At 47.7% G+C, this 26,064-nt stretch overlaps 1 protein-coding gene across 3 annotated transcripts in view; it reads left to right on the top strand.

The window, feature by feature from the left end:
* Cemip (cell migration inducing hyaluronidase 1) overlaps positions 1–26,064 on the top strand; it is a 152,100-nt gene that overhangs the window by 109,762 nt on the left and 16,274 nt on the right. For all 3 annotated transcript variants that reach the window (XM_055623249.1, XM_055623248.1, XM_055623247.1), the window contains 10 exons: positions 1,794–2,003; positions 9,051–9,256; positions 10,157–10,226; positions 12,748–12,876; positions 16,302–16,387; positions 17,409–17,540; positions 19,634–19,669; positions 19,751–19,906; positions 22,214–22,394; positions 23,566–23,781. In XM_055623249.1, the coding sequence (XP_055479224.1) occupies positions 1,794–2,003; positions 9,051–9,256; positions 10,157–10,226; positions 12,748–12,876; positions 16,302–16,387; positions 17,409–17,540; positions 19,634–19,669; positions 19,751–19,906; positions 22,214–22,394; positions 23,566–23,781 (1,422 nt within the window). The remainder of the gene's footprint in view (positions 1–1,793; positions 2,004–9,050; positions 9,257–10,156; positions 10,227–12,747; positions 12,877–16,301; positions 16,388–17,408; positions 17,541–19,633; positions 19,670–19,750; positions 19,907–22,213; positions 22,395–23,565; positions 23,782–26,064) is intronic.

Genomic DNA, 26,064 nt, shown 5'->3' with positions numbered 1-26,064 from the left:
CTTTTTTTTTTTTTCTTTTTGATACAAGGTGTGATCATGCAGCCCAAGCTGGCCTCAATTTTAAGATTCTCCCACCTCCCCAAGTACTGAGACGACAGATGTGTACCACCAACCCATCTCTCTCTCTCTCTCTCTCTCACACACACACACACACACACACACACACACACACACACACACACTCTCTCGACAGAGCCATTATAATACAGACCACACAACCAGCAGCAGGCAGGAAGCAGCAATGCAGCACTGAACGTACCTGGTCCCGGTAGAGAGCAGAACAGTGATTCTCAACCTGTCTTCATGATTCTCAGCCCCTGTCTTCATGACCAGTCCTTTCATGGGGGCTGCATACCAGATATTTACATTGGGTTTATAGAAAAACAAAGATAGTTTACAATCCATAACAGCAGCCAAGTTACAGATATAAAGTAGTGATGAAAATAAATCTATGGTTGGGGGTCACTACAACAGGAGGAGCTGTATTAAGGGGTCTCAGAGTTAGGAAGGTGGAGAGGCAGTGGTCTATAAAGACCAGCAGCAGCAGGCCTCTCAAAGCCGCAAAAACAAGCCTAGTTCATCCGAGTCCGCATTCTCCTACTAGCCAGCTCAAAGAGGAATTTATCTCTGTACAAAACTTCCTTTATGTCCTGTGTGTTCCTCCATGTTCTTCACACGGCCATTGGTTTCAATGCACCAAAATGAATTTTGTATAAAGAGTTCTCCTGAGGCTAAGCACATGCGCTGTGATTCTTTTTAATAATGTAAACGAAGAGGTCGGTGGAGAGAAACAGAGCATTCACAGTGGGAACACTGCTGACCTTTTAAGTGGGGAGAGTCTTATGGTACAGGTCTATGTTTTAGGAATTCTAGAGTCTCCACTCCACAGTCCATGGGTGCTTTCTGCCCCTTGTCACTACTGACTGTACCCGAGAATGTAGGGAGATCCAGAGGAAACAGCACTTCTCTGTCACACAAGCTACTGCAGCCCTTCCAAATCTTGAGAATGGTCCTGAGTCACAGGGACCGTCTTGCTTGCCCAGGAAGCCCAAGCTATGGTCAGAGTCATTCTTTCTTAATACAGCTCTCCAGGCACTGGCATTAGACTAGCGGTCCAGCTGATCCCTGAATCTGGGAGCAATGGTCAGCATGTCAGACTCCAGCTCCACTGGAGAAGAAGCTGGCAGAGCCGACTTCTGACACCTGTCACTCTAGACTGTTCCTTGAATGCAGACATCGTCCAGCCAAGCAGTTCCCCTGAGCACATCCAGGAGCAGCCCTCTGCTCTGACCACCTGCCACTCATACGTGTGTCCCCAGAGCAGAGGCTCATGCTGTCTCCAGAATCAGCACCTCCTTCCCCCGCCCCCAGAAGGTCTCACACAGTAAACAATAATACGGTGGGCCCTCCACTCTCCAGCATTCTGAGGGCAGGTTTTATGCCACCCCTGCTCACTAAGCATTTTAAGATTATCCCTTCCCCCTTGTTGGCTATGGAGACTGCAAGGGAAGATCAAAGCAAGCCTACCTATTGTCCTGGGCATTTCCAATCCAAAGAGCCTGTTATCCTGTAAAGCCTTGCTGGACTCCCTTAGTATGAGAAGGGCCGGGCATCCTTAGCCATGTGCACAGAGCCTCTTTGATATATTGAATAACCAGGAGGTACTCAGTTAAACCCAGCGACAAAGCAGTAGGAAGGCAACACCTCTGTCCTGTGGGGACGCAGGCATCAGCTGGGGGAGGGGGGCACGGGGCTGCCTTGGGGCTCTTTTGACTTTCATTTTCCTGTTGCAGTTTGCACTGGGGTTCAAAGCAGCCCACTTGGAGGGCGTGGAGCTGAAGTACATGGGGCAGCAGCTGGTGGGCCAGTACCCAATTCACTTCCATCTGGCTGGAGATTTGGACGAACAGGGAGGCTATGACCCACCTACGTACATCAGGGACCTCTCCATCCACCACACATTCTCCCGCTGTGTCACTGTCCATGGCTCCAATGGTCTGTTGGTAAGTGCCTGCAGGAAGGGTCTGCTGTCTAGACACTTAGGCCATACAGGTGAAGGGAGATCTCGAGCTGTGCTTTTTCACCTACTTCCAGTGTGGACCTGGACAACTACTGAATCAGTCAGGTCTCCCCCCCCCCCACACACACACACCCTTTTTTCCCCTGTGAGCCCTGCAGGACACAGTGTTACCTTTCAGTTTTCTTGGGTGGAAGATGAGAGTGAAATGTTTCCGGCTGTAGTATCCTAGCAACCCATCTTCAGAGCAGGGAGTCCAGGTCTTACCACAGAACAGGCTCTCACTGGGGAAGCTGAGCAGGCATGTGGGACTCCCAACAGGACGACAAGGAGAGCCAGCATGTCAGTGAGACACAGGCTTCTGGAGCTGGCATGGGGCCATCCCCAGGAGTCTGTGTCATCTCAGGTAGGGGAATCAAGAGACTTATGGTAGGAAAGGGAAGGTGGTGAGTAAAGGCACTCATCCCACCTTCCAGATCTGGCATGGACAGACAGTTAGATATGTCGATGGTACCTACAGTAGAGTCGGGCCCTTACAGCAGAACACTGGACTCCTTCACCCAGCCAGAAGATCTGTGCAACAGTGTAAGCAAAGGCTTCCTCCTGCCCAGCTCGCAGGAATGCCAGCTGCCAAATTGGGAAAGAATATCTCTCAGCTCCCTTGTCATCCAGCTAACACGTGGTTGAGGTGCCAGTTACAACCTTAATCTAGTGGCCATTCTGGGATCTACCACCACTCAGTTCTGAGCTGGCCAACATGTCGAGATAGACCTGGAGGCATAGCCCTGTTTCACCCTTTCCAAGATGGAAACAAATCGCATTGCTTGTCATCGAGATGGTATCCGGGTCTTTAGCTCTCTGAGCCAAGCAGGCAGCAGTGTGGCCAGTATCCCAGACAGACCAGAAGTTTTATGGATTGGCTTGGAGTGCTCTTGGAAAGTGCAGTTGTATGGAGTTCCAGAAAGCTGCTGCTGTGGGAGTTGCCCTTTGACCTTGCTGTGCTTTTCTTTGCTGCCTGGATTGATGGGTTTACCAGTGGGTGACTATGTTTTCAGGGGAGAAAGGAGGGTGACAATTCAATTGACAGAACTGAAAGAAGCCATATAGAGACAAACATGCTATAGTGCTTTAGACTGCAGAGGCTGAGGCCATGGCTGATGTGTGTGTGTGTGTGTGTGTGTGTGTGTGTGTGTGTGTGTGTGCAAGCATTTTGCTAGCATCTTCCCTGCTCAGAGGTGTGTAGATCCCAGACAAGCGGCACTCCAGGTCACTAGAAAGAAGGGCTCCTTCTTTCTATGGAGCTGAGAGGTACCCCAGTACCTTGCTCCGTGCAGGAAGCACTCTTTCACAGCTCTTCTCTTTCTCCTGTGAACCCCCCATCCTTGGGAGCCAACTTCCCTCATCCTCACTCTGCCTCAGGCAACCCCTTCCTTCCATTTATGATTTTATGTGTGTGAGTCTTTGAACTGAATGCGATGTGTGTATATCATGTGCCTGCCTGGTACCCACAGAAGCCAGATGAAGGCATTAGAACTGGAACTGGAGTTAGGGATGGTTGTGTGTCATGATATGGGCCCTGGGAACTGAACCTGAGGCCTCTGAAAAATCAACAAGTGTTCTTAATCACCAGGCCACCTCTCTAGCACCTTCTAGCTCAATGTTTAAACCAATTCCCTCTGACAAAACAAACACAAGCTCTTTGACTTCTGCTTTCTTCTGAATTTGGGGGAAGGCTTTCAGCAATGTAACTTCGAAGTGCCACTGAGTTAGGTAAACCACTGTCCTCTCAGTTCATGCGTCTCTTTGTTCTCTATGTCAGTGTTGTGAGTCTTGACAGAAGTTCAAAAGTCACAAGCCCAGAGTCACAGGAACCAATGGAAACTTTCTAGGCCTCAGTTTCCTCCAGCGCATTATGAAAATGCTGATAAAGTCAGCTTCAAAGGGTAGTTAGGAGATGAAACCCGGTATCACAAGTGATGTGCTTCGAGAGGACATTGAATAGCTGTATCCCTGTGTGCCTCTGTGTCTCTATGTGGTCTGTGAAAACACCTCTGCTTCCGGGAGATAGCAGCATATGTCCCCACCAAAAAGTGGGGGCAGAGTCGTTCGCTGCTTTTGGCAAACACTGCGTACATGCACTCCCTCCCTGCCACTTTGAAAAGTCGCAATGCATGCTTACTTGGGAAGGGTCTTCAGTGGAAACATCCCAAGCTGACTGATCTATTAGCAATGCCTGCCCTCATCAGAGCCCCTTTCTCATACTGCTTTTGCTGCTAAGTCACTGTACTGAGTCCATGGAGGGAAGCTGTAGGGATATCTCCTGTGATAGTAACATTGCTGAGAGTATCCTTCTGGCAGTATGGAGGGAGCAGCAAGGCGCCCTGACAGGTGCAGAGAGGAAGCCTGCCTTCTTATCCCCAAGATGCTCTCAGGTATAGGATGGAAGATGGTCCCCAAAGAGAGGCTCTGCATAAACCCTCTGCAGGACCACAGGAAAACTGGCTCAGGCCATCTTCACGTGTATTTTGAGCTCCAAGGCAGGACCTTGAACATTGCCTTCCCATCACTGGAAGGCAATACATTCCTGGCCAGTAGCAAGAGGTACAAAAACCCCGAGAATGAGCTCTAATCTCTTCTGCCTCCTTTCTTTAAGCCAGGAGGACTGAGCATCCTTTCCCACCTGGGGACTTGCTCACAGTTTATCTTTATTATGAATGCCAGTGCTATGAAACCAAGATGAGCCCAGAAGGTTGCAACTGCTTCCTCGCAGGCTATGCTCAGTCAGTCCCTAGGCTCTCGATCCCTGGGGCCACAGCTTTCTCTTGGCACTCTACTAAAGACAGCTGGAGCCCAGGACTGGGAATCCCAGCATCCTCCCTGCCAGCTGCACAGCCCTGAGAATTGTGGGAGAGATTTCCATTTTCTCTGGCTGACCCCTTTTCTGGTGTCTTTGAAAATGTCCTCTCACTTGTCAAGTTGTGTGGCTGTTCTCTTCTTTCCTTTCCACTTGAGCCTAGATGTCGGGCCCAGACTTTTATCTTTCCTTTCCCACTGAGCTACCTCAGTCCAGGGCTCTCCTGGGAGACTGAGGTTGCGATGAAAAGGAAGCTAGGGAATGTACAGATCAGAGCAGGAATTGACGGTGTAGGAGACAGTGGCAGGTCCCTCTGGTCTCACTGGCCCTTTCCAGGTCACATGTTCTACCTCAGACAGCACCCATCTCCTGAGCTCTGCCCCCCACCCCCATCCTTGCTCCCCACCCCTCCCTACCTTCCCTGCACAGGCTTGGAAGCATTCCTTCCCTTTTTAGGTAGTGTTTTGTTCTGTTTCCTTCCTCAACTTCTATTTGCATATTCAAAAATTCATTAAGATCTGTAAAACAAATGACCCTTGCCTGTGCTCCAAGGCCAGCTTCTCCTCAGGAATTTTATTTTAATTTTTTTTTAAATAATGGTAGAAGCCTAAAAACAATTTTTCTTTTTAAAATGAGTGAATTCTCTGTGAGGCATCTTACTGATATATATGCATATATATCATTCATATATCATAAAATAGCATACATGTATCATATATCATGTATATATGTATTTCTTTTCTTTAAAGAAATATTTATGGTCCTATCTTGACTGACTCTATAGTGGAATCCTGCATATCCAGAGAGTCAACCAATCCACTCGTTTCTGCTTGTGCTTGTTTAATTGAAGCACCACTCTTCTTAGAGTACACAAGTTGCTGATGGAAGCCAGGTCAGACTCGGGCGACCAGAGCAGTCTTCAGGCCTAGGACTGCCTCTTGCCAGCCTCCTCTAGTTCTAGTGCCAGCACCTGCCTCCACCCCCACCCTAACAATGCTGTGGCTCAATGGCAACTAGAGGCTCACACTAGTTGAAGCATTACCTGACATCTGTTTCTGGGTCTCTCATTACCAGGCAAAACCTAGAAATTTCTTCCTTTACAGTCTCCTGCCTAGACCCTACTACAGGGAAAGACTTGAAACAGCCTCCAGAAATCATGAACTGCAACTATCAGCAGGCAAAAAGATATCCAGAAAAACAAAGGGGAAATATAGTGTCACTTTCTCAAAGAGAATGGCAGGGGTCTTAGGGATGCTTTCTGCTTAGCATATAAGGGCAGCCCCACTGGGGGAGGGAGTATTTATTTAGCTGCTCTGTCTATCTAAATAAATCTATATTCCTATCCATGTATCAGCTACCTATCTTTCCTGTCCATCTGTTCGTGTATTTACCTACATGCCTATCTACCTAGCATCCATATCTATTTTTCTATCCACTATCTCTGTCTATCTATCTATCTATCTATCTATCTATCTATCTATCTATCTATCATCTACCTACCTACCCACCTATGTATCAATCCATTCACTTATTATCACTAATAGTCAATTCCGTAAAACGTTTTAAGAAGAACAATCTGAAAATGTTTTCAGCATCTCCTCAATCTATACAAGGGATACTCAGACTGTGTAAGTAACAGAGTAGGTCTGTGGCTAAGTAATGATGTGAATTACGCTTCATCTCCTGTGCCAGATTTTTGTTCTCCCTTGTCCTGCTTTTCTGCTGACTCTGCCAGACTCACTGCACCCTCGGGGCAGTGGATGTGTCTGTCTGCTCATGGAAATTAAGTCTGAGCTGGAGCCTTGCAAAGGGGCATGGGACACCCAAGTCAAGTGGTGTCCATTGAGATAAGGTTGAAACATGATAACGTGTGTAAGGCACTGGGCATCCAGCAACAGCAGCCGTTTTTCTTCCTTCTTCTAGTGAAGCGCTTTCTCTTTGCCGCAGCCCTCACAGGTCTTAAAGGCCAGCTATTCCTTGAGTGTTTGTTAGAAAAAATGTTCCGGACTCATTCATTCACTTTCAGAGAAGGGCCCTTGAACGTGTGATCTGAATTGAAAGTTCAGGGCAAAATGGTAGGGACAAGTTAGAGAGAGAATGAGCAGAAGACAGGAGACTCTAAGGTACCAAATTCCCTGGGATACCCCACATCCCTTCTCTGGGCATGGTTTCCTCCTCTGCAAATCCAGACGTTGAATTTGATCTTAGAGGTCTCTGCCAGCAAGAACAGCCGCATCCCCTCCCAGGCTTGTCTTTCTGAGCTATTTATAACAAGCTTTCATTTCTCACTAGGAGAGAAGGAAACATCCCACTGGATGACCTTGGCATTGACTGAAATGCCCATTGAAGGAGTGAATGAGCTTCAAGGTCATGCCCTTGCCTGTTGCCAAAGATTAAAGGCAGGATGCTTGCTTATGAGGAAGAGAGCTTGCCTGATGTAAGCAGGCTGTGTGCTCTTCCCTTACAGAGTGAATGCACAGGCCTGAAAAACCAAATGCCCCTGCCGTGGCTTTGCCCACTAGGCCTTGTGATCTTGGACTTGCTTAGCTTCTCCTAGCCTCATTTCCCTCATCTCTAAAGCAAAACTTGCAAGAGGATTGTGTAAGATTGCAGAGAGATTAAAAGGTCTAAGAGACCAGCCAGCGTTCAGTCACTCAGGGGTTTGCTGTGTGTTTGATGGTGTTTGATGTTTGATGGTTCTCACCGCTGACTGCCTGGCAGATAGGGAGCAGGCACCTGCAACGTGAGAGCCTGGAGGGACCAGGGTTGTCCACCTTGGACCAATGCTTTTCCGTCAGACAGTTTTGTCACCCCTCCTACACAGTGGACTACTGAGTAATGATAGTCTGGAAACAGCTTGCGGAAGAGGGGGGTTGTGTTGGGGGGATGACACTGGCATCTGGCAAGGCCAGACCAGTGTTACTGAGTGCCCTACAGCGAGCAAGACAGTCCCTTGTAGTGGCAGCAGAGCTGAGGGCATGGCCTTGATATTTCAGTCTGTGCCGAGGGCATTTGGATAGTGTACAGATTTTCCAGCTCCTGGCACAGCGGCAGCTCCTGAAGAGGTGTGGGTTGATCTGAGGTCACAGGGAAGCAGGGAAGATCTCATTGGGTAAAGTCACTGGACAGTCAGGGATGGAGGAACATATTAAAGATGTGTGAAGTGTTCCCATCTTCATCCGCTGTACCTTGTGAGCTGAGAGTATCTCCTCTCAGGGGTGTTTGAACCAAAGCAAGAGCCCATGTGGCAGAGACACTATCGTCAGAGCAAATGGGGAACTGGGCTCAGGACGGAATCTAAGAACTCTGAGGCCCTGGAGAGGATGGAGGCCAAGCCCAGGGCTTTGTGCTGGTGACTAAGCCAGGTAGGCAGGCTGGTATAAGATCCTCCTGGGGCTGGAGCAGAGACCACGTCCTGCTCTCAAAATGTTATTTCTGACTTTCTATTCAGGAAGGTGACACAGGAGCTGGATTTACTAGCCCTCTCTGGTTGTCAGCCTAGGGTACAAAAGAATCCTAGTGGGCATCATTAGCTAACAAACTGGCTTAGTTCGCAAGGCTCATAAAAGTACAATAGTGTTGCTGGGTGGTGGTGGTGCATGCCTTTAATCCCAGTACTTAGGAGGCAGAGGGCAATGGGATCTCTGAGTTCAAGTGTAGCCTGGTCTACAGAGCAAGTTCCAGGACAGTCAGGACTACACAAAGGAACCCTGCCTGGAAAATAAAACAAAACAAAAAACAGACAAAAAAAGTGTATTCATTTAGACCTTTATGAAAGGTCCTCCAGGCCTCCTGTGGTACAGTGTCCTGGGGGAGCTACTCTGCCCTCACTCAGGCCTTGGAGAACCTTCCAGGATGTTCTGGAAAGCTGTGTCCTCAGTAGAATAGTCTCTGGAACCCATGCCTGGGTGTCCCCTTGAACCCACCTTCATACTTCTGATATTTCACCCCCTTCTTATCCATTGAAGCCCCATCCCCAGCATGTCCAACCAGAAGGGTTGTCATCACTCTATTCCTTGTCCATTGTCTTTTCATCTACCTTGCCTGGGGTCAAGGTTGCCCCTATCTCCCAGGCCACTCAGGCCTGGTACAGTTCAGCCCTATGTCATGCTTATTGAATAAATATGTAGATACATTCACACTTAGGTGCTGAGTAAAACTCCTGTTTTGACCCTGCAGATCAAGGATGTTGTGGGCTATAATTCTTTGGGCCACTGCTTCTTCACTGAAGATGGGCCAGAGGAACGAAACACTTTTGACCACTGCCTTGGCCTCCTGGTAAAGTCAGGGACCCTCCTCCCATCGGATCGGGACAGCAGGATGTGCAAAGTGATTACAGAGGACTCATACCCAGGGTACATCCCCAAGCCCAGGCAGGACTGCAAGTAAGCATGCACATAGTACTGAAGGGTTTCCCTGCACTTGGGCCTGTGGGTGGGAGGGTGGGGGGCATGAGCGTGAACATTCAGCATCCTGCCTCAGGGCCTTTAAGAGGACCCTTAAAAGCTTACTGCTCACCTTTGTCTGCTTCTCAGAATGAGGTCCCAAGAGTAGCTCCTCCCTCCTCCATATTCCTTCCTCCTTCCTCCCTCTCCCCTCTCCCCCCTCTGTGAGCCTCAGTAGCACTGTTTTGTCAGGAGAACGCTGGCTCACCTTAGCTCTATACCACATAGCATCTTGTGGGCAGGAAGCAGCGATCACATCAGCTTGCAGTATGAAGTACCACAGTAATCTCCTTCTAACCAGAGAGAGACACCCTGTGACAAAGAGACACAGAAGGGCAAAGACAGAAAAATTCAGACAGAACGTCAAAGAGGCAGAGAGACAGAAAAATGGAGACAGACACACACAGAGAGAAGACAGATATGGGAAAAACAGAAAACGACTGAGAGGCCAGAGATGCAAAGACAGAGAAATAAAGGGAGAAATGCAGGCAGACACTGAGACATGGAGACAGAAGGACAGAGAAACACAAAAAGGAGAGACAAGAGACACGGACGAGAGACACAGACAGACAGAGCGGCAGATGTGCACAGAGACACATCACTTCCTGCACAGATGACCTCCTTTATAGAAAGGTCTGCTTTCTTGGACTCACATTCAAGATTCTGCAGAAGTACAAACTACACCTAGCTCTTCCAGCCCCTAACAGTATACAAGCGTAAATGCTTTGCCGTTTGGTGAGAAAACGGAGCCGCAGATGAAGAGGCTTCACCAAGACTGGTGTCTCACACGAGCTCTCATCCTTTACGTGACTCCGCTCCACCTCTATTCCCACCCTGCAGTGCTGTGTCGACTTTCTGGATGGCGAATCCTAACAACAATCTCATCAACTGCGCAGCTGCAGGGTCCGAGGTATGTAGCGGTTATCTTTTAAACTATTTTATTTGGGGTGTTTAGGCCTCCACCTCCTTTCCGCCAGCCCCCCAACCCTGGGTAGGAGAGAGAAGGCTAGTGGGAAGATGGGGCGCAAGACCCCTTTACTTTTCCTGGCCGTTTAGAGTCAAGGGGTTCTTTTAGGAGGATATACCAATCTTCCGTCAACAGCAAAAGCAGCGAGGAGTCTGCCCCACTCCGCTGCACCCTGAAGTCTTTCCTCCTGCCTGCTCCCAACTGCCGCCACCCGTCTCTGTTCTCTTCAGACTTCCACTCACCCCATGCCAACCTCACGCACCACACCACTCTTTCTGGGCTCTCCTATTATATCCTCGGAGTCCTAGCCCACGCCCCTCTCCGTGCTGCCTGTGGAAGGCCGTTACCACCGTAAAAACCACACCCTGCACGAGAAAATTAACAGCTGTGGACAAACTAAAATTCCACGCTTGGGATTAAAACAAAGCATTATTTACACAACATAACTGAGTTTACAAAGACACCAAAACTTCCATTACAGAGGTAAGCAGAAATAAGCAAGGTGGGGCTGGCAGAGCCCTTCCGGCACCCCCACCCCTGGAAATGCGATGGTTAGAGCTCAAGACCACTCCTCTGTGTGATGGGAGATGGGAGTCTTGTGACTTGGTTTTAAATGGCAGTTCTACCCACCACCTGGTCACCACCTGGTGACCGTAGCTAGTGAGTCCCTTATCTTGGTTTGTGGCATAAGGGAATACGGTCCATGGTAGTGGGGAAGGTGTTGTGGCAGGAGGGACTTGTGGCTGTGACAGTGAGAGCCTGTGCACATCTGGGTGGATGGAGACACAGTAAGAGGTGCTGGAGAGAGGCTCTGTGGCGGAGTACTTGTTTTTGCACGGGCTCTGAGTCTGATTTTCAGAATCTGCATGGTGGCTCACAACCATCCATAACTCCGGTTTCAGGAGAATCCTAGGCTTTCTTCAGACCTCTGTGGGTACCAGGTACACATGTGGTACACAGACATACATGAGAACAAAACACTTGTACACACAAAACATTATAAGTCAAAGGATGCTGTCAAAAGAACAAAACAGATTCCCAGCCTACAGATTAGGAAAAGCTCTTCACCAACCCTACATCAGACAGAGGGCTAATACCTAAAATATACAAAGAACTTAAGAAAATAAATATCAACAAATCAAATAATCCAATTTGAAAAATGGGGTACAGAGGTAAACTGAGAATTCACAACAGAGGAATCTCAAATGGCTGAGAAACACTTAAAGAAATGCTCAATGGCTCAATGTTCTTAGCCATCAGAGAAATTGCAAATCAAAACGATTCTAAGATTCCATCTTATACCAGTCAGAATGCTTCAGATCTAAAACTCAAGTGACAACACATGCTGGCGAGAATGTGGAGAAAGCGAAACCCCCCCCCCCCCCATTGCTGGTGGAAGTGCAAACTTGCACAACCTCTCCGGAAATCAATCTGGCACTTTCTCAGAAAATTGGGACTAGTTCTACCTCAAGACCTAGCTATACTACTCCTGGGCCTATACCCAAAAGATGGTCTACCATACAACAAGGGCATTTGCACAACTATGTCCATAGAAGCTTTATTCACAGTAACCAGAAACTGGAAACAACCTAGATGTCCTTCAACTGAAGAATGAATGCATCAAAAATTAAAAAAAAAAAAAAATTAGGAAAAAAAAAGACAAGACAGGAAGCAGGAAGTGGAGCCAGGCTGTAATGTTCAAGTCCCACCTCCAATGTACCACACCCTCCATTTTGTCTCCCCATTCTGAAGGTTTCATAACCTCCAAAAACAGAACCACTGGTTGGACACCAAGTATTCAAATACACGAGCCTGTGGGGGACATTTCATACCCAAACCATCCCAGAATACTAAGCAATGTACGCACAGTAATTCATTATAGAGTGAGTCATTTTGCCTTAGGATGGTACCTGGTATGTTGGTGTTGTACACTAACACCAAGTGATTCTGATATAAGTGCTACAACCTGGGCTAGGGGGAAAGCTAAGACAGGAGACCTAGTGTGTCCAGAGCCCCGTACAGCTAGGGTGGTGTCAGCTAGGCAACAAGCACCATGTTCTTTCTGTTCCAACAACATTGATCTGATCCAGCTCTCCTCTGCCTCACTGCTCGGAGCCTCACCCCTGACCCTGTCTGTTGCTCTTTCTGGGCTCAGCTTCAAGATCTCCGAGGAAAACTGATAACAACACTTGCTTTTGGAACTCTGTCCATCAGGAATCTAATCTCTGCAGTGTCCCGCTAACTCAGACAGTGGCACATAGAGCAGGGATGATGTGAAGAGTGAGAGATGTCAAGGTGGACACCACAAATTACAGTAGCCTCAAGCACTGGATGACACGGATGTGTTTGGTGCTGTGTGGCAATGGCTTGTTTGGTCACGGTGCTGGATCCATTGCCCAGCCTGGGCCAATCAGGAGCTCACTGGCACTAACTTCTGTGGTTCTCCTGTGCTCTGTCCCAACAGGAAACTGGATTTTGGTTCATTTTTCACCATGTGCCAACGGGCCCCTCCGTGGGAATGTATTCCCCAGGATATTCTGAGCACAGTCCGCTGGGGAAATTCTACAACAACCGAGCACATTCTAACTACCGGGTAAGTCTTTCCATGCTGTGCCACTGTGGCCAGCGTTTTCATTCCCCTGACCCAACCTGCAGGTGATTAGAGCCTGGAAGAGCTGCATTCTTATCGTGGGTCCAGAGCAGCCTTCCAGGGCCTGCAGGTCACTCACCACTCACCACAAGTCTCCTGTAGGGTCCTCATGATCCGCAGCATCTGTACAGCTAGAGGAGCAAGCTGGGCCTTCACTCTAGCTTCCGCTGCCGGAAGATGCTGGGTCGGACATCAGATTTTATTTTGTGATACCGACGTGGACATCAATGATATTGACAATGACATTAGCCCTGGACATGAACTAAGCTAAGGGCAATCTGGACATGGTTCCGAAGTGCCATTGGCATCCAGGATTTTCTCCCCTCTTGCCGGAAAGTGGATGGCTCCATCGGTGCAGGGCTAAGTCAGTACCAGTGTGCACCCTGCTCCAAGCTAGGTTTTAGAGCAAAAGGGAGAACTATGGAGATGGCTGCAACCTCAACATGTCCAGAACCTTCCCATAGGGCCAATAGTTAAGACTGGAGGCACTGGACACACCAAGAGAACGAGGAATACAGCTGAGCTAAAGGTGGCATTCTGTGTCTCTAGGACATGGGGATGGTGAACAGACAAGCTGTTATCTGGTCCAGTTCTTAACAGTGCAGACAAGGAAACTGGACTGCTAGGGAGGAATGGTACATCCAGGGTCAAGAGAAGATATTTCAGAGAGCTAGTGAGATGGCTCAGTATTTAAGGTTCTGGCTTTGCAAGCAGGAGAGCAGAAGTATATGTCCATAATCCCTGTTGGGGAAAACAGAGACAGGCTGATCCCAACATCTCTCTGACCAGCCAGTTAGCCAGTGAGCTCCAGGTTCAGTGAAGGACACTCTATCAAAACAACAACAACAGAAAGCAACACAAGTCACTAGTCATCTGCCTCTGGTCTCCACATTCACACACAGAAACCAAAACCTGTTTCAAAAAATTGAAGCTGAGAGAAGACCCGAAAAGAAGCAACAAAGGCTCAGAGCAGATGTGTGCTGAAACCTGGGGGTAAGGGAACAAAAGCCAGTGATGAGAGAGGCATGAGGAGGAGAGAAGAGACACCTCCCAAGTCATGTCCCAGAGTCCAAGCGGGGAGACAGTTGCAGAAGTGTGGAGGGGAGTTTGTGGCTGGGGGAGCTGTGATGAGGCCTTTCATGAATGTCATGCTGCCTCCACGCAGAGGCAAGTGCTTAGACCAGATCAGTGTCAGAGAAGGAGAGAGGACACGTTGACCCCTTGCTAGGGTCCACCATTCCCTGGACCTTCCAATTTCCTACTTGAATGAGAGGACCCACAGGACTGGGCAGCAAAGGAGGCTGGGGCAGGGAGTAATGCAGTCAAGAGCAGCATCTCTAATAGGAAGGCGAGTCAGAGTCAGGGACGTAGGTGTGTGTAGGAGGGACCCTTTAGCACTTGTGAGCGCAGGAGGGGTTCTTATCCTCTGAGACAGGCAAGGAGAAATTAAAGCAGAAGCTACAGCTGGGCCAGCCTGACTGTCTGAGCAAAGGGTGTAGGGTCTGAATCCTGGATGCTTCTACACAGGAAGATCGACAGCACAGCCACCTCGTGCGGTCGTTTCTCAGACATCTTGGTCATTCACCACAACCACTCTGTGAAGTAGGTGTCGTTAGCTGGCTGTACAGATGACGATGTGACTAGCCAAAGAGGTGAAGGGACTTTGCCAGTGTCAGTCTGTGAGAATAGAGCCAAGAGCCTAAGGTCATGTCATCACTGTTGTTAAGTTAAAGGCAGCTGCAGAACAAACAGTAACTCGGAGGCAAAGCTGGTGTGAGCCCTCCTAGGAGACCAAGGGTGGGAGGCAAAGGGGGTGGGGTGGGGTGGAGAGGGAGCAGGGTCTGGGAGCGAAAGGGTCTGAATGGTGGCCTACAGAACTTCCGCTTCTATTCCAGTCCACTGGACAGCTTTGGCACCAAATAAGAAAACCAGGCTCAGAGCCGGAAACATAGCTCGGTTGGTAAGAGTGTTTGCCTGGTGTGCTCAAAGCCCTGGGTTTGCAAACAGACTAGACAAGATGCTACCTGTAATTCCAGCAGTCTAGAGGCTGAAGCAGGAGAAACAGAGAGTCAGAGTTATCCTTGGCTATACAGCAAGTTTGAGGCCAGCCGCTATTACATGAGGCTCTGTCTCAAAAAAGAAAAATCTTAAAAAAAGAGAGAGAAAAGAAAGAAAAAAGAAGAAGAAATAAGAGTTACCTTTTCTCTTCAAGTCAAGCAGGAACCAGAACAGGCTGTAGGAAATCACTGACTCCCATACAAGAGAAAAGAGAAAAAAAGCCCAGTATTTCTTTGTGTGTGTGTGTGTGTTTAACTTTATTTTTATTATAATTTATTCACTTTGTATCCCAGCTGTAGCCCCCTCCCTCAGCCCCTCCCAATCCTGCCCTCCCTCGTCTCCTCCCATGCTCCTTCCCCAGTCCACTGATAGGGGAGGTCCTCCTTCCCTTCCATCTGACCCTAGCCTATCAGGTCTCATCAGGACTGACTGTATTGTCTCCCTCTGTGGCCTAGTAAGGCTGCTCCCGCCTCAGGAGGAGGTGATCAAAGAACCAGCCAATGAGTCCATGTCAGAGACAGTCCCTGTTTCCCTTCCTACGGTGTCCACTTGGAAACTGAGTTGCCATGGACTACATCTCAATTGCTGGTGGGAATGTAAACTTGTACAACCACTTTGGAAATCAACCTGGCTCTTTCTCAAACAATTAGGAATAGTGCTACCTTAAGATCCAGCTATACCACTCCTAGGCATATATCCAAAAGAGGCTCAAGTATACAAGAAGAACATTTGCTCAACCATGTTCATAGCAGCTTTATTTATATTAGCTTTATTAATATTTATATTAAATATAAATATAAATTTATATTTATTTATAATAGCCAGAATCTGGAAACAACCCAGATGTCCCTCAATGGAGGAATGAATACAGAAGTTATGTTATATTTACACAGTGGAATACTACTCAGCAATTAAAAACAAGGAAATGATGAAATTTGCAGGTAGATGGTGGGAACTAGAGAAGATCCTCCTGGGTGAGGCGTCCTAATATTTCATCTGAAAGACCGACACACTTGTGTGCACTTGTAACCCTTGAGGGTCTGGAACTCTCCAAAGTGGTGTGAGTTCTGTGTATGGGATTGGCTATGTGGCCCCAGATTAGACCCTCTTAACCCCCTCACACACATCTGCTCATCCCAGATCTGGTTGGAGAGATGCAGAATGAGGCTGGCTCTCTCCTTCTCTCACTGTAGAGCCTACTCCCATGGACACGGTCTGAGAATCATGCTGGATTTATTGGCATATCCAAAAGCTGGTGTGAAAAGAAGGTTGTGGGCAGTGGTAATACCTAATGTGTCCTTCCTTCCCAGGCTGGAATGATCATAGACAATGGAGTCAAGACTACTGAGGCCTCAGCCAAGGACAAACGACCCTTCCTCTCCATTATCTCTGCCAGGTAATAATCCTTGGGAAAATGTGACCCTCTCAACTTGCTTCCTTTTCTTTTCTTCTTCTTCTTCTTTTAAGATTTATTTATTTACTTATTATGTATTTATTTATTTATTTATTATGTATACAATGTTCTGTCTGCATGGTCACCTGCTCACCAGAAGAGGGCACCAGATCTCATTATGGATGGTGGTAGGGCACCATGTGAGGATTGCTGAGGATTGAACTCGGGACCTCTGAAAAAGCAGCCAGTGCTGTTAACCTCTGAGCCATCTCTCTAGCCCAGCTTGCTTCCTTTTCTTCTACTTCAGTCTTGCATTTCTTTACCTACTGAGTGCTTGCTAGCTGGTGTTGAGCTAGGTGTTGAGACACCATACTATGCTAGAAGTCTAAACTAAGTCTAAATTAGAATCCAGGTTCCAGTAGCTAAAGGGAGACTGAAGTTTCTAGCAGCTTCTACATACCTCCGCAGGGCCAGGGATGTAAAACATTAGGAATCACCAGAGCCCGGACACGTGGTACGCTGGGCTGGGATATAAAGGTGATCAGAAAGGAATCATTTGCTGCACTGTAATGATAAACAATTCAATGGCCAGGCTGATAAGTTAAGGCAGAGCCTAGCTGAAGATCAGAACCTGCTTTTAAAAGGTTGTAATCCCAGCACTCTGGGAGTTTGAGACTAGCCTGTTCTACAAAGTGAGTTCCAGGGGAGTCAGGGCTACACAGAGAAATCCTGTCTAAACAAACAAACAAACAAACAAACAAACGAACAAAAAACAAACAGGAAAGCAAAAAGATATTGTCAAAACTTCAAGATCATTAGCAAAAGTGAACCGCCTGTCTGTCCTTTGCACGGAGCTGGATCATAGAGCTGTAACCTCCTGCCTCTTGGAGAAGTGCGAAGTTGCTAATGCCAGAGTCCCCTGTGCCAATGAATATCTGTTGAACCAGAGCTATCTGGGACCTGTGAGTGGAAAGCAGTTTACAGAGCCCGGAGGGAATACCACCTGTGTCTTTCCATGTTCCAGGTACAGCCCTCACAAGGACGCAGACCCACTGAAACCCCGGGAGCCAGCCATCATTCGCCACTTTACCGCCTACAAGAACCAGGATCATGGAGCCTGGCTGCGGGGTGGGGACGTGTGGCTGGACAGCTGCCGGTGAGTCTGGAAAGGAAGGTGACTCTGCCAAAAAAGAGGCTTGATGCTCTTGCCCTAGGCAGAAGAGTGAGCAAGGCAGAGAGGATTCTAAGCTTAATGACATTCAGCTTCTGCTCCCCCTGTAAGACATGGACGTAAGATGGCAGCAGACGGTGGCCAGGAGAGGAAAAAAGCCCACAGCAGCATGTTAGAGTCACCCACAGTGCTGTGTGCTATGGTTACTCATGGTGACTCTCTCTTTCATGGTCACATGGCTGGTCAGTGCAGGGAGGGGAAAAAGGAGTCATGGTACTGAGCACTCACTGTGTGCCTAAACTCTGTAACTCTGTTTTTATTTCTTTCTCACTGTATTTTCTCCAGAATGTAAAGTTTTAAAAAGTGTAAAATCCTTGCTCTGTTGATGATAAAATGAGGCCCAGTTAGTGAGTGTATCAAGTTGAATGTCTAATGAGTAGTAAAAAAAAAAAAAAAAAAAAAAAAAAAATGAGACTTGATACTCAAGGCTGTTAGACTTTAAGTCCCACAAAAAGAGCCAAAAACTTTGATGCATGATATAAAGTCACCAGAAGTCTGATGGCAAATATGGTTCTCCTTCTGCAAGAAAAATGATGAAGTGCCCTACCAATGTGGGTGGGTCTTCTTGTCCTCCACTAGACAGTCTAAGGAAGCCCAGAGTCTGGCTGCCATCAGGACTTAGGTCCCCCAAACAGAGTTGACATGATCTTTAGCTATTTACCCAATGTGGCTGTTGGGGAATTAGGGAGGCTCTAGTATCCTTGGATGCAGGCAAGGATGAGAGAGGGTGCTCCTGGGGGTGGGAAAATGGAACACTCCAGTCCAGGTAAAAGAGGATCATAAACAAGGAGAGTGTGGATAAGCCCCAGCCTTCAGTAAAGCGAGCAGCTGTGCTCTTAGACATGTTGCATTGAAGATACTCACCAAGTTTGCACTAGAAACGTCCCAAATCTTCCAAAGACAAGATAGGACAAATGTCTGGTTTTACAGTCACCCAGATGGGTGAAGAAGGAAGCTGTGAGTGTCTGTGAGGTCCCTAGGGTCACAGTGGGGTGTGAAGTGACCGTGGCAAATCACCAGGAGATACCAGAGATGATGAAAAGCTGGGTACAGGGAGTAGGAAAAGCTGGAGAGCCTGGTATCCTACATGAGACTTGATTGATTGGTTGGTTTGGCTAGATAGATATTTAAAGGGGAAGCACAGCACGCTGAAAAGGAACTGATTGTCAAGTGTGTTGGGAACTGGAGAGTTGTGGAAAGCAGGATCAGATAGGTATGACTGACACAGAAGGGAACAAGGATGACTTGGGCCTGGGCTTATAGGAGTTGTGAAGCCACTGGGAATTTAAAAAGCAACAAATGATGTATAAAAATGGCACTTGAAGGAGAGCCTTGGGGTGTATTGAACAGGAAAGGAGAAGAGGATCACAGGAAATGAAGGAAACACAGATCCAAGGTCTAGCTCCTTCATGAGGCAGGACCAGCTGCCCCCAGAAACCTGCTCATACTGACCCTAAAAACAAGCAGAGTTGCAGGGTAGCAGCTGTGATCAGCATGGTGTAATTATGAGGTTTGTTCTTGCTCTTCTCAGGGACAGAAACTGCCTGGCTTCTGGAAAACTTAGAAATTAGCTATTTGAGTTTCTTGCTATGTCTGAGTGCTGGCCCTGAGGATGAGAAAGCCCCCAACCCCACCCACCACCCACCTCCCGCCATTTCTCCTAATCAACCCCATAGACCCCCAGGGGCTCAGCCAGAGGTGGGCTGGCAAGGGAGGTCTATGAGAGCCAGCCCTCCTGTAACTAATGCTCCATTGCCCCCAAATGCTAAGTCATTGAGTACCCCTACCAATGTGAGTATGTCATTATCTCTCTACCAGGCATTCCAAGGAACACCAAATCTGTGAGTAGGAACCAGAATACCCTTTTGTTGCATAGAGTAGAAAATTATGATTTCCTCAGCAAAACTCCTCCCTCAGTGTCCACAGTTAGACTCTAGGGACAAAGAAGTGTCCTTCCTTCTGCAACGTCATTGACTGTGGAGTGAGAACATGTGATGACTTGTCTGCTTTGTCCCTAGGTTTGCTGATAATGGCATTGGTCTGACCCTGGCCAGGTAAGAGTGACAGCCATTGTGACTGGTCTTTTGTGGGAGCTTATATTTGGATAGCTCATCCTCACCATCTCCTCTCTGCAGTGGTGGAACCTTCCCATATGATGATGGCTCTAAGCAAGAGATAAAGAACAGCTTGTTTGTTGGCGAGAGTGGCAATGTGGGCACGGAAATGATGGACAACAGGATCTGGGGCCCGGGTGGCTTGGACCACAGCGGAAGGACCCTCCCTATTGGCCAGTAGGTTTGCAATGGTGGGAACTGCTCTTTTTTGTGTGTTCGGCTTGAGTTACAGCCATGAAAAAAAAAAAAGTTAGTGGCTGACTTCTATTTGTTGACTCTGAATGTTTCTGCCATCTAACAACCTGCAAAGTGTAATAGTTGGGACTCACAATGAGGATAAAATCTGGAATGAGGAGAGAGAAGTAAAAAAAACACTGTAGACCAGATGCCAACAGGTACACAACCATCAGATGTTCAGGGGAACATGGTGTCCAGAAAGACAGATTCTGAGTCTCCTCAGGAACTCACTCAGAGTCCTTCATTCACTTCTGAGTATGGCAGAGAAGAAAGTGAGCCGAGGTGATCAAACTTGCAGCCATGTCTCACAAAGATTGGAATCTTGCACCAAGAGACTAATCATCCCCACAGGTGGTCACGTCTCGAGGCTGCCATGTATACAAGAGGAAAGGCTCGTTCCACTGAGGCCGTGAGACTGGTTTAGTCTTCTTTTTGGTGAAAATAGCAGTGTCTGCTGTTACAATCAGGACAGAAACATGCAGACTGAAACTTTCAACCTAAGTACACGTGGGTCTCCCAGAAGATGCCCTAGAGGCACATGCAGAGGCATATGCCTGGTCTTCTTTGACCAAGCTATCAAAAAGCCCTTGCTTCCATTTTAAGGGACAAGACAGACCCCTTTTTTATAAGTGATTCTCAGTCTACATTTCTAGAATTTCTTTCTAGAAGGTTTCCAATTTCCAGGGACAGGATATTCTCGTAACTTCCAGAGGTGATCTTTTCTATGGTGCCCTGACAGACTCAAGCAGGTTTCTCACGCTGCCCTTGGGAGGAGAGGCCTAGGAAGGACCATATGCTTTTAATGGAGGTCGATTAGGACCTGGCTTATGTAGAACTAGCAAGAATGTGCTGACCCTGAATAAATTAACTAGAAATGTGCATGGATGCACCCCAAGAAAACCAGGATTCGAGGTGGTGGCATCATCAGTTACTAATATAAAAATACGGAAACACAAGGGGATTTGGGGGTGAATGGAGACTTTCTTGGGAACCATATATAACAGCTGGGAGCCTTAATAGAAGACTAAGGACAGCTGGGGATGGCCTCTCTCTGGGGACATAGCTTTCATATGCTTCATTTTCCTTCTTCATTCCCTTGCTTCCCTAAGTTCACTGTGGAAGAGATGGGAAAGGACCAAGCCAGAAGCAGAGAATTGAATATGTTAGGCATAGAAAATGGCAAGCCTAGACTTGATGACCAGCCCTGAGAAAGGCCACCAAGCAGTCTGACCATTCCCTCATGAGCCTTCCATTTAAATACCCTGCTCAAGAGTCTCAAGTAAATGGGAGAGGTATCTCTGAGTCCCTCCTCCCTGCCAGGCAAGGGAGAAGTTTCCACTTCACTGATTCTTCTCTGGTCCCTCCATGTCTCCCAGCTGCCACCTCTTCCCACTTCCTTCCTGCTGCCTCCCAGTATCAGGCCTTCTCCGGCGCCCTGTGTCAGTCTGTGGTCTTGCTTTTCTAGCAAAAGCTGTCTTTGCCTCTGGTAATGCTTGAAAAGTTGCATTGTAATTCTTTTTTATCTTTGCCCATTCTGCGTATTTCTGTTCCTCACTATTTCCCAAACACAGCACGCTGCCTGTGGATAGGCTCACGGAGGAAATGCATCTGGATCTTAATCTGATTAAATTGTTATAGCAACTAAAACTAGGGGGATAATGACTAACAGTGATCACCTCCCGAGGGACGGAATATTGGCAGTCTCTAGAAGTATTTACAGTATTTTCCTAGTGGCTGGACACATTGATGGGAAGAGTAGAGAAACTGCCTAAACAGAGGTCCTTAAGCCAGCAACTAGACAGACAGCTATTTATCTACCAACCGATCATTCATTCTTCCGACTAGCTGTCCATCATACCATTCATCCACTCATCTGGCCACCCACCACCATCTATTCATCCACCATCCATCTACTTACAATCTTTCCATCTATCCATCCATCCACCATCCATTCATCCATCTGCTTATCAGCCAGCATCCATGTACCGGTCCATCCAACCCATCTACCATCCATCGCTCTACCAAACGCCATCCAGTCAATGCATCCCCACCATCCATCATCATTCATCTATAGAGACATTTATCCAGCAATCATTCATTCATTGACACTGTGCCCATACATGCCTTCTCAGTGAATTAGCTGATTTTTCAGCGGAAGGAGTTGCAGATCAGGAATGGCTTTACCCAGAAAAATCTCTTACCATTCGCCTCCAAAGAAGCTGACACCTGACTTCCTTGACTCCACAGGAATTTTCCGATTAGAGGAATCCAGTTCTATGACGGTCCCATCAACATCCAGAACTGCACCTTTCGCAAGTTCGCAGCCCTCGAGGGCCGACACACTAGCGCCTTGGCTTTCCGCCTAAACAATGCCTGGCAGAGCTGCCCCCACAACAACGTGACCAACATTGCCTTTGAGGATGTCCCGGTGAGTATGGTGCCAGGACAGGCTCCTGGCATAGCCAGACTTTGAATGATGAGTCACTTGTCCCCCACGGCTCGGAGATTGAGCTGTTGCCACCACCACAAGGGTGGAATAGCTTCCTCCAAGTAGGCTGGACCTTGTCCCAGTGTGCTCTCTACCCAAACTGGAAAAGTACAAGCTCAGGTCACTGCAGAAGGTCAAGTCTGGGTGAATGCCCACGGGCCTTCCATCTGTACCTCAGGAAAAACTGGAGATGAACTCAGAGTTCTGAAGCTGCTTCTCCAGAGCCTTGACAAACTGGAAGTTGTAACCAGGCTACTTGAGTTGGCATAGATTATCTCACAACTCTAGCAGTGTCTAAGAGAAGTCTTCTGAAGACATTATTTAGGTTCATCCTGAATGTAGAATGTAATTAGGGCCTTCCTGGCTGTAGATGGAGAAGGTGGAGGGAGCTGAGGGTCAAGAGAGCATGCCAAGGCTGCCTGTGAGGCCTGATGCTTGTCACTATCTGTAGCCTGTGGTCTCCCAAGCCTTTCCCTCCTTTCATTTCTCCCATCCTTTCCCTCCCCCTCCTCATTTCATTCTTCTCCTTCCTGCTACTGCTGTTGTCTGTCTGCTCAGTCATTAGCAGGGCTCTGAGAAGACAGAATCTTAAGTGACTTAATTTCTTCACTCAGACCCCTGAGAGCCTGTAGGAGGTCAGTCATAGAGATGTTCAATGGCTTTCACTGTGAGTTTGTCCTCCTTAAACTCACCACACATACCCACAAGCTCATGCACACTCTTACACACAGGTCCCCCCTGAACACTGTGCACACTTTCTCACACAAGCACTCACTCCCAACTCCTCCCCAGTTCATTCACCAGAACACTCACTCGCTCTTAAGCCCCTCCTCCATCAGACCAGCCTCCAAGGCCACCTACAGCAGCCAAATCAGTGAGTAGAGCCAAAATTATATGACAGTTCTCAGAGTTGAGGCACAATGGTACTCTGGCTGTTTTTCGGGTTCCATGAGATGGTCAGTCCGTGTGGTTTCCTTCAGCGCCCAAGGGCAGCCTCCGTCTGGCTGCTTTGTAATGTCAGCGGAAATTGGAAACTTTGCCCTGGCCTGATGACGGCTGCAGTTTCCGTTCACCTTCTGGGCTCAGCCTTATTTTCCTGGGCTCTGTTCAGATTACTTCCAGAGTGTTCTTCGGAGAGCCCGGGCCCTGGTTCAACCAGCTGGACATGGATGGCGACAAGACATCTGTGTTCCACGATGTGGATGGCTCTGTGTCAGAGTACCCCGGCTCCTACCTCACGAAGGACGACAACTGGCTGGTTCGACACCCAGACTGCATCAACGTCCCAGACTGGAGAGGGGCTATCTGCAGTGGGCGCTATGCACAGGTGGGCATATGCCACTCTAAGCCACTTGCTAGCTCCCTCCCTCCCTCCCTCGTGTGACAAGGACTCGGAGAGCCTGCTGTGTGTCCAGATGTATGCTGGACCAGGAATGATGTAAAAATTTCCTTCCTTACTTTTTCTACCTCCCACACCCGTCTCACAGGATGGTCACAGTCAAAACCCTGTGGCGGGGTACTTCATTCCAGGTTCCAGCACTGGCTCCCTGCTGATCTTCTGCTTACACTGTTGGAGACTCAGTGTCCTACAACGGTGTGAACTTGAGCTAACAACTGAACTTCTTTAGTGATGTTTTATGAATGATTTCAGATGGTACAAATAAAATCCTCCCTCCTGTCCTTTCTTAGGAATAGAAATAAAATGTGAGCCATAACTTTTCTAGCAATCATGTTAAAATGAGACATCAATTGAATAATATTTTGACATATTTTCTATTTTTAGCCCACTTCTTTTAAAATATTTTTAATATTTCTTTTTTTAATATTTATTTTATGTTTATGTGTTTCGCCAGTCCTTATGTATATTCAGCACATCCCTGCAGGCGAACACAGAGATCAGAGAAAAGTATCAGATCCTCTGGAACCGGAGTCATAGATGGTTGTGAACCACTATGTGGGTGCTGGGAACTGAACCCAGGTCCTCTGGAAGAGCAACAACTGGAAGAGCTCTTAACTGCTGGGCCATCACTCTAGCCCACTAGCCAATTTCTTTTGAAATGTCAGTTCTCAGCAAGGTAACACAGAGGACAACCAACATTATCAAGTTGTAGTTAATAAGAAGAAAATTCTTTCCCTGCTTTTGTTTTGAAATCTCTTGATTGATTGATGTTGAGTCTCAGAGTTCCATTTTGAGGTTTGAATTCATTAAAATGGCATTCTTAAAACTGGTTCCTGGGCCACACTATGCTGAGAATGCAGGAGCGGGCTTGAGAAGGATAGCCTGCAGAGAGCAATGAATGGCTAGAGTAGCTGCTGCGAGCACAGAAAATGTTGACAGGAGGCATGCAGACAGACTGCCTAGCAGTGTTGAAAACCCCGTGGAGACTGGAGCAATGCCTCCCTCCTAGACTAGGGGGTTTTCTCAGCCCCATCTCAGAGCTCTAGAAGCAATAGGGAAAGACAATGACCAAGGGCCAGGCTCTGCCACATGTGTGGACAGAGCAAGGGCCAAGATGCCAGTGGGAAAGACGGTCTACAGAAGAGGAAGGGAGGAGGGCTGATCAGTGGGAATCATGCCTGCATAACTGAAGGCTAACCAAACCCTCCAGGAGCATCCACACCTCTAGAATTATCCAGCATAGACATTCAGGCTAGGTATCCTGTGTGGAGCCCACGCTTTCCTGCCCGACACATTGCTCATCTTCTTAGAAAATGGCTGATCTTTAGAGCCTGGCCAATGACCATAGCTAGTTATTGTCTAATTGTTACTAATAGTCTCCTCCCCTGGCTCTATAGCTTACAAGATAAGTTAACGTGTTGAGTGACACATTTGACAGCCCTGTAAGGTGGACAATGTTGGAGTTCCATTTTTCATCTTACATAATATTTATAATATGTGATTTATAATACATAGTAATTGTGTAATAAAACTAGAGGTGAATAGCTCATCATTGCACTTTGGTGTAATGGCCTCTCTGGTCCCCAGCTGCCGAGATGGGATGAGCCGGAGAACTGAACAAGATATGCGTGCATGTGTGTGTGTGTGTGTGTGTGTGTGTGTGTGTGTGTGTGTGTGGTGTATGTGTGATACGTATATGTATATTATATTATGCTTTTGCCTGTGTGCGCACATGCAGAGGCCAGAGGTTAATACCAGCTGCCTTCCTCTATCACTTTCCACCTCAGTTTTTGAGATAAGCTTCCTCACTGAACCTGAAGCTCCCAGTTCTGACTAGGCTAGCTGTCCAGCTGTCCAGCCCCCAGGATTCACCTGTTACTGACTACCTCCAGTTCTGGGGTTACAGATGCATGCTTTCACATATGTATTTCACATGCAGGTCCCTGTGCTTTTATAGCAGACATTTTACCAACTGAGCCATCTCCCTTGCCTCCAGAAAAGTGTTTCAAACAAAGGTTGGCTCTTTGGTTCTTAGGGACTTAATGCCTGGTAACTTTATTTCACTTTTTTTTTTCTTTCTTTGATTGAAACGTCATGAACTCATCTAATGGGTACAGCTACATACACCACCTGCTCCATGGGCCCATGGTTGTATCTGCAGGAGGGTTTGAATATACACCTCGCACTGGGCCTGGTGCTGAAGTCCCTGAC

Source organism: Psammomys obesus, unplaced genomic scaffold (genome assembly GCF_907164565.1).
Source record: "Psammomys obesus unplaced genomic scaffold, mPsaObe1.curated_primary_1811, whole genome shotgun sequence".
NCBI lineage: Eukaryota > Metazoa > Chordata > Mammalia > Rodentia > Muridae > Psammomys > Psammomys obesus.
The sequence above is the reverse complement of the archived record's forward strand: the minus strand, read 5'-3'. Positions and strand labels throughout refer to the sequence as shown.